At 54.6% G+C, this 7,453-nt stretch overlaps 1 protein-coding gene across 1 annotated transcript; it reads right to left on the reverse strand.

Annotated features, from left to right (window-relative positions):
• Positions 1–749: 749 nt before the first annotated feature.
• On the reverse strand, positions 750–7,051 carry ZIC4 (Zic family member 4). The gene is made up of 3 exons (XM_040613799.1): positions 6,525–7,051; positions 5,802–6,416; positions 750–1,364 (listed from the first exon to the last, which is right to left on the reverse strand). Exons 1-3 carry the CDS (start codon positions 6,982–6,984, stop codon positions 862–864), a joined length of 1,578 nt encoding a protein of 525 aa, XP_040469733.1. The 5' UTR covers positions 6,985–7,051; the 3' UTR covers positions 750–861.
• Positions 7,052–7,453: the final 402 nt, after the last annotated feature.

Here is a 7,453-nt window from a genome sequence, read left to right on the forward strand (position 1 = left end):
GCAGGGTGAAGGGGCTAAACCTGCGCTGCCGGACAGGTACAAGCATTTATCACCGGCACCACCGGCAGGGCAGACGCCGTGGAGCAGCGGCCCCAGGTGCCCGCGCTGCCGGGAGGCTGCCCGGCCCCGGCCCCGGCCGTGACGTCACCGAGCGGGCTCTGCCCCCCCGCCGCCCCCCCGGGAGCCCCAGCGCCCACGATTCAACAGGAGCCACGCTCGGGGTGGGGACGGGCATGTTTGGGTATTAGAAGTCATTACCAGTGGGAGCTAAAATGGACAGTCAATCATCACATCCCCCCCCGGGCCTTTCTTTATTAGCGACTACTGGGAGGGGGGAAATATATATATATATATATATATATATATATATATATACACGTATTTATATACAGCAAGAGGGAGAAGGAAGTAGATTCTTTACAGAAACGTCCATCGAACGGGTTAATTAATCAAAGAATTTAATGGATCCATTTTGTACAATCCGGTAACAAATAGTAGGTTTTTAATATCTTTTTTTCCCTTAAAAAAACACACTGACAGGAAAACGTGGGCGAACAGAACACTGCAGCACACAGTACTGTTGACAGGAGAGAATCTGTACAGCCAAACTCCGTACGAAACCACTCTGGTCCTTCTGGGAGGGGAAAGGGAGGGAAGGGACGGGGATGCAAATCAGCGGGCTTGTAAACAGACTGGAGCAAGACGGGCAGAGAGGGGTGTGCGGCGCGGCGGGAGGGGGCGGCAGCACCCCGGCCGAGGGGAGCAGCCTCCGGTGTGCGCCGTGCCGGGGGCGCGGGCTGGGGCCCGCCGCCGGCCACCCGTGCGCTGCGCGGCGCGTCCCTCCCCGGCCCCACGCCTGCCCTACCCGCCCGCCCGGCCTCCCCGCGCCCGGCGCAGCGCCCCCGGCCCCGGCCGAGCGAGGGCCCCCGCCGCCGCCCGCACTAGCAGCGGGGCCGGGGCTCGCTGGGGGGGGCGCGGCGGCGGGGGGGCGGCGGGGGGCGCGGGGGGGCCTCGGAGCCCCGCGGCCTGACACACGTACCATTCGCTCAGGTTGGCGGCGGGCTGCGCGGGCGCGGAGGGCTCGGCGTGGGAACAGGAGGCGGGGGGCTCTCGGCCGGAGTCCGAGGAGGGGGACACCAAGGAGGGCGTGGAGGACTCGTAGCCAGAGCTGGGAGGAGGGGATTTGCAGTGCACTTTCATGTGTTTTCTCAGGGAGCTGGGGTGGGTGTAAGACTTGTCGCAGCCTCTCACTTTGCAGTTGTAGGGCTTGTCGCTGGTGTGGACGTGCGAGTGCTTCTTCCTGTCGCTGCTGTTGGCGAAGCGTCTGTCACAGCCCTCGAATTCACATTTGAACGGCTTCTCCCCTGCAGGAGGCAATGGGCGAGCACAGCCATTAGCGACAGCGGCCGCGGGGCAGGGAGCGGCTCACCCCGGCACCCCCCAAGCCCGCAGCCCCCCGGGGCCCCTCTCTCCGGCCCCGGAACGGCTCCTCACCCCGGGGCAGCTCCCCTCCGGCCTCCGCCTGCCCCTGCACCGTCGGGCCTGCCCTTCCCCGCCCGCCTCACCGAGCTCCCCCGGCGCCGCCGCTCCGTGCCCGCCCGACTCGGCACCGGGAGCGCCCTGCCCGGGCAGCTCCTCCTCCCACTTCCCCTGCCCTGCGTATCTACGTGGGGGCCTGTGCAAAAGACAAAGCCCCGCGATAAGGAAAACTTAAGAGGCCAAGTGCTCGCTCTGAGCAACGTGCGCTGTCCCCGCAGACTCCCGACGTCCTGCAGAAAGAGCGGTCAGTGATGTATCCCTAGGAAGGTTTTTTACGTTAAATAAATCTCTCACACTCCCCCAGGTGCACGTGGAAATGTTATTCATAACCTGGCTAGATCACATCTCATCCACTCCATTCTTGCGCTGATTACAATCCCGTGCGAGATCCGCAGCCCCCCCTCCTTTCCCCGCTCCCCGGCTTGCTGATACCGTGCGTTAAGGCACAAAATCTTTCAAAAAGACATTGATTGTGGGGGGCAAAACGCTAGAGATTCAGCGAGAGGATGACTAGGCCGGTGCATGGCACTGTCGTGAGGGTAGTATTCCCTTTTCATTTGAATCTACTCAGTCATGGAAGGAATTGCAATCGGGATTAATTTGTCTGGTAATATGATAAGTGACGTTAAGCATAATAGAAATACAATCATGTTGCTGGAGTCGTGTGAAAGTTTAACCTCTGATCGTGTGGACCGGGCATGGCACACAGCATAGAGCTTTTCAGTGAAACACGCCACGGACAGCTTCGGGATGAAATTATGACTACATCATCGTCGCTGATAATAGCAAACTGCAAAACCCTGCTCGCCAAGGAGTGCCCAGGTCTTGCACCAACCGAATATGAAAATAACCTCCTTATCCGTCAAACCCCAAAAAGTAGCAGGGCGCAGAAGATACCACAAAAATACACGGCCGAACCTTAAACGTAGAGAGCAAACAAAGCCACTGTGTTCACCATCATGGCGTATGTGGTCGAAAGGACTTCCACTATCTGTAAAAGCTTCCAGGTTTTGGTTGTGGTTTTGTTTGTGTTTTTTTTTTCTTCTGCATTTCCTGGGATTTTTGTTTTCCCCCTCTCAGTTCGTCACCATTAAATTTCGGAGGGACGCAGCCCACCTCGTGCTCGGCTGCGAGCAGAGGCACATAAAGGAAGGCATTCCAAATATTTCACATGAATGCACTTTATGCAAGGTGGGTGGGAAAAAGCTCATGACTCCGCGTTTTAAGTATGTCCTTTCCGCACTGTAATAATCAATGAGGAGCTCTCACATCCTGCACCACTAACGTTTGCACAGAGGATGGGTAAATACCTGGCTTTAGAGGGAAGGGGGGAAGAGGTTAAAAATAAGGTCTTTGAGAAAACGATGCGGATCCTGTAACCAAATCCTGTCGACATACAGCGGTGCATATGCATAGACACACGCACGCATATAATCTAATTACAGCTTCACGTAAGGCAACAATTTGACCTTCAGCATCTAAGTTGAGACAACAAATCAAGGATATTAGTGTAGTACAAGCAAGCAGTAAGTTAGGAGACCCCAGGGAAAGCCATCCTCATAAGCACTCCGCTTGTGCAAAGTGAGTTACATTCAGGTAAAAGCGGGCTGCGGCGCATCCCGCTTTCCCGAGAGTTGAAAACTGTTCAACTTCGCTTAAGCCCCCGAAAGAGCCACTGAAAGGTCCCTCCGTACAGTCAGGTTTCAACTGGGAAGAGGGCAGCATTTTCTCAGCTGCCCGGTTTGCATTCTCTGAACGCCTCAATAAAGAGGAGCCACCCGAGCCATTTGCAAGTATTCCTTTCGCGAGAGCAGGTTTTCTTACGTGGAAATCCCTACCCGGCAGGGAGAGGACATTTTACAGGTCCTGGCTGCCGCAGCCCGAGCACGGAGGTGCAGCCACGCAGAAAGTTCCCCGGGCGATGGAGAAGCGCAGGATCTCAACCGCCATTTTACCCCCACACTTGTAGCTGGGCAAAAGTGTTCAGTGAAACTCAGCTTGGAAATTGTGGCATAATCCCCCGTCTCCGGGAGTGGATTAAGGTATTTACCAACTTTTCCGGGGAGGGGTGGGGGGGTGGCGGGGGGGGTGGCGGAGGTGGCGGCCCCCGGGGCTGCTGGCGGGGCGCGGGGGCGGCGGGGGCCGCCCGGGAGGGAGAGGGGCTCCGTCCCACGTCTCGCACCATTGTCCCTGGCCCGCAGAGACGGCGGCGAAGTGGTCCCTGCCCGTCCTGCTCGTCCCGCCGCCGCCGCCCGTACGGCCTTATCCTCCAAGCCGGAAAATTCGCAGATCGCCAGAAATCCCTCTGCCTTGCTCCCCAGCCTCGGAGAAATCAGAAGTCATTAATATTTGAGGAGGCAATAATTTTCCTGTTGAATCTAGAACTGTCTTCATGAATAATTCGTAGCGAGTTCTATTAGGGTTTCAGAAACATTGCGTTTTTGACAACTTCTGGGTGTTTAATAGAAACGGTGGAACCATAAAGGCCCTGCAGGAGTTTTCACAATACAGCAATTAATCACCGGGAAAGTTAAAGCGAAAAGTACAGACGTGCGGAATGATGTTTAATAAACGCAAACCTCCGATCTCGCGTTTGCCCTGAACCTGCCTCTCCGATGTAGGTCAGTTTTCCCAAGAATTTAGCCATTTTCTGCTTCAGAGACTTCAAACAGTGAGGCCGTTAAAGAGCAGTAAAAGTTTGTTTACTTAAGAAAAACACTGTCATTAAGGGATGAGCTCTCCCGGTTAATGGCTGTACCTGTGCTGATCCGAGAAGAGGCTGGCTCGGATACAAGTTATGTGACCCGGGGATACTCCTTTCTCCTGGAAAAAGGGGGCCGAGGAGGCAGCAGAGGAGCACAACTTTGCCATCGCCCCCCCCCCCCACCCCCCACCCCCCCGCACACAGACGAGCTATTCATAGAGCGCTGGAAAAATAATTAGGTGACGAGTGACGGTCGCTGTAAAACCTCCGTGCTATGTTTAGACGATAGCGACACGAAATTAGTGTACGTTCTGCAAATTATATCACGTCGAGTTATATCGTAAAAATGCAACTCCTGGAAGGTCAAGCCCTGCACCGAGCATGGGGGAAGGGGAGTTTTATGAACTGGAAGGCGAAAAAAATCGTTTGGCTGTAAGCAGATCTTACAATAGGATTATGTAGTTTCCCTCGCAGTGCATAAGGCTGTACAGAAGGGGGTGGGAGGTGGAAAACCCTACACTGGAACAGATTACATTTTCCAAAAAGGGCTTATTTCTTATCTTCTTCTTCAGAGAGAAAAAAAAAAAAAAAAAAAAAGAAAAAAAAGGGCCAGCGCTACAGACTACAAACACCGTCTGCAAAACTAATTAATACAACTTCACAAGCTGTTTCTGGAAGTGTGAAAACTTTCTACTTGCAATTTCATTAATTATAAATGCTTTCCTGGCCGGAAGATTTCAAACGTAGTTTTGCAAGATCGTCCATCGAGTTACTTCATTTTCTGTTAACTAGAACTAACAGATGTTTCTGACACATGTCCCAGTTTCGCTTAACAGATCTGCAAATGACATTTCAAAACGTACAGGCCGAAACAATACCGAGTTTTCTTCTCCTTTATTTTTTTTTCCCTCCCGAGGAGAATCAGAACTTGCAGCTCCCCATATTTGCGAATGCAGAGAGTCGTTGGAAGGGAATGCTCATTAAAAATGTCAATGTTATTCAGATCAAACATTTGAAACTCCCTCTGCCCAAAACAAAACTGTTGAACGAAAAGGTCGCAGCTGTGTTATTCTCACAATGTTCGAGCAGCAGCATCTCAGCGACATCAGTCAAAACTGACTAGACAAGTAGTAACTTCTATTGTTCACTTTTAATTTGTGAGCTTGCACAATGATTTCATTTTTTCCCCAACTACTTTAAATTGCCAAAAAAAAACCCCAACAACCCACCCTCGCCTGTGTGAATAAGCAGAAATAGTAGCTATATCACTCGATATTTACACAGATCTACCCGCATAAACATTACAGCAGCCTCTCCGCACAACCAGAGAAATATATGGACGAGAATTCTGAGATTTGTTCTCGCTCTTCCTTTTTTCCCCCTCCTATCCTCCCCCCTCCTCCAAGCGGTAAAGAAGCAAACAAATCTGAGAATTTATTTTCCAGAAGTACTTGGCGTGCATTCAATAACAACGCAAAGGATACATTAAAAACAAAATAAAGCAAAACAGTATGCTGAATAACACACAGAGAGAGTAAAGAGAGCTTTACATACTGACCTGTATGAGTTCTTTTGTGTATTTTGAGATTCTCTGATCTGGCAAACACTTTGCCACAGCCTGGGAAAGGGCAGGGGAAAGGTTTTTCACCTGTGTGGACTCTGATGTGATTTACAAGTTTATATTTGGCCTTGAAAGGTTTCCCTTCTCTTGGACACTCTTCCCAGAAACATATGTGATTGGACTGCTCGGGTCCTCCAACGTGCTCCACCGTGACATGAGTCACCAGCTCGTGCATCGTGCTGAAAGTTTTCGAGCATAATTTTTTGGGAGTCTGGTCCAACTCAATCCACTTACAGATGAGTTCCTGTTTGATGGGCTGCCTCATGTAACGAAAGAAGGCACCCGGGCCGTGGTGTGGAGCCAGGTTCACGTTCAGATTCATGCCACCGTAGCTATGAAGCGAAGAAGCAGCAAAAGGATCTGTCCTGGAGGCTGGTACTTGAGTGAAATGTTCAGACCTGGCGTACATTTCTCCAGGTAACCCCAGTCTTATCTGTCCGTTTAGATGGCCACCTGGAGCTGCATGGGGAGGCTGCTCATGGAGTCCAGTGAATAGAGAGGGATTCCCAGCTTCTGAGTGGTGGTGGTGACCATGGTGTCCGGGGTAGCTACCTGTTGTTGAGACAAACAGTCCGTGGTGAGAACTTGCAGCGGGGTGCTGCTCGGTCAGCCCTGGCATGAGTGGGGCCGGCAGGTCTCTGCGTATGAAGAAGTCCCTACCTGCTGCCAGAGCCTGGGCTGGGTGAGAGACGGGGTAAGGGACTGCTGGTGACTGCGCCGGGCCAAACGCTCCCGTTTGACTAGAGACCACCTCGGCTTGGCCTGCCATATGATGATGATGATGATGATGATGATGATAGTGGTGGTGGTGGTGGTGGAGGTGGTGGTGGGGATGAGGGGCAGGGCTGAGCTTAAGGGCCGCGGGGTGATGCTGAGGAGGAGGATGAGGAGGAGGATGGTGGCGGTGCCCCATGTATTCTGGCCGGAGCGGGTGCGGCCCGAGGCGGGACTCGGCGGCGTGCTCCCCCGGCGGCGTGGGCGCCGTGGCGTGGGGGTGCCCGGCGAAGCCCGGGAAGCCTGTCATGCTCTGGGGGGGGTGGCGGTGGTGGCGGCGAGGAGCCCCCGCCAAGTCTACTGATCTCAGCGCCGCGTTCCGCCTGGAGAGAGCAGCAGGGTCCATCACTGGATGCCCGGAGCATCCACGGTTATTAGCTTCTAACGCTAAAAAGTCACCTGACAGCGGGAGGAGAGAGACACAGAGACGGGGGGGGTGGGGGGGGCCGACAACTTTTTTTTTTTTTTTTTTTTTTCTCCCCGCAAAAAGTTTCCCTGTCCCACCGCCCCGGCGGCGGGGCGCGCGAGAGGCGCAGCCAGCGGGCGGGCTCGGCGGGGGCTCGCTCTGGGCGGCGGCGGGCCGGGGGGTCACCCCGCGGGGCCCGTCCTCCCGCGGGGCCGGCGGGCAGCCCCACGCGGCGCGGCGCGGCGCGGCCGCGGGACGGGACGGGGCGCGGGCGGCCGCGCGCCGCCTCCGGGCCGCGGCACCGGCCCCGCCGGCCAAACAATTGCCGCGCGCTCCCATTGGCTGCCGCCGGGTGACGTCACGAATGACAGGTCCCGCGGCTGACTGAAAGGGTTATCGCTCGGTGCGG

This window comes from Falco naumanni, chromosome 13 (genome assembly GCF_017639655.2).
Source record: "Falco naumanni isolate bFalNau1 chromosome 13, bFalNau1.pat, whole genome shotgun sequence".
In the NCBI taxonomy this organism is placed as follows: Eukaryota; Metazoa; Chordata; class Aves; order Falconiformes; family Falconidae; genus Falco; species Falco naumanni.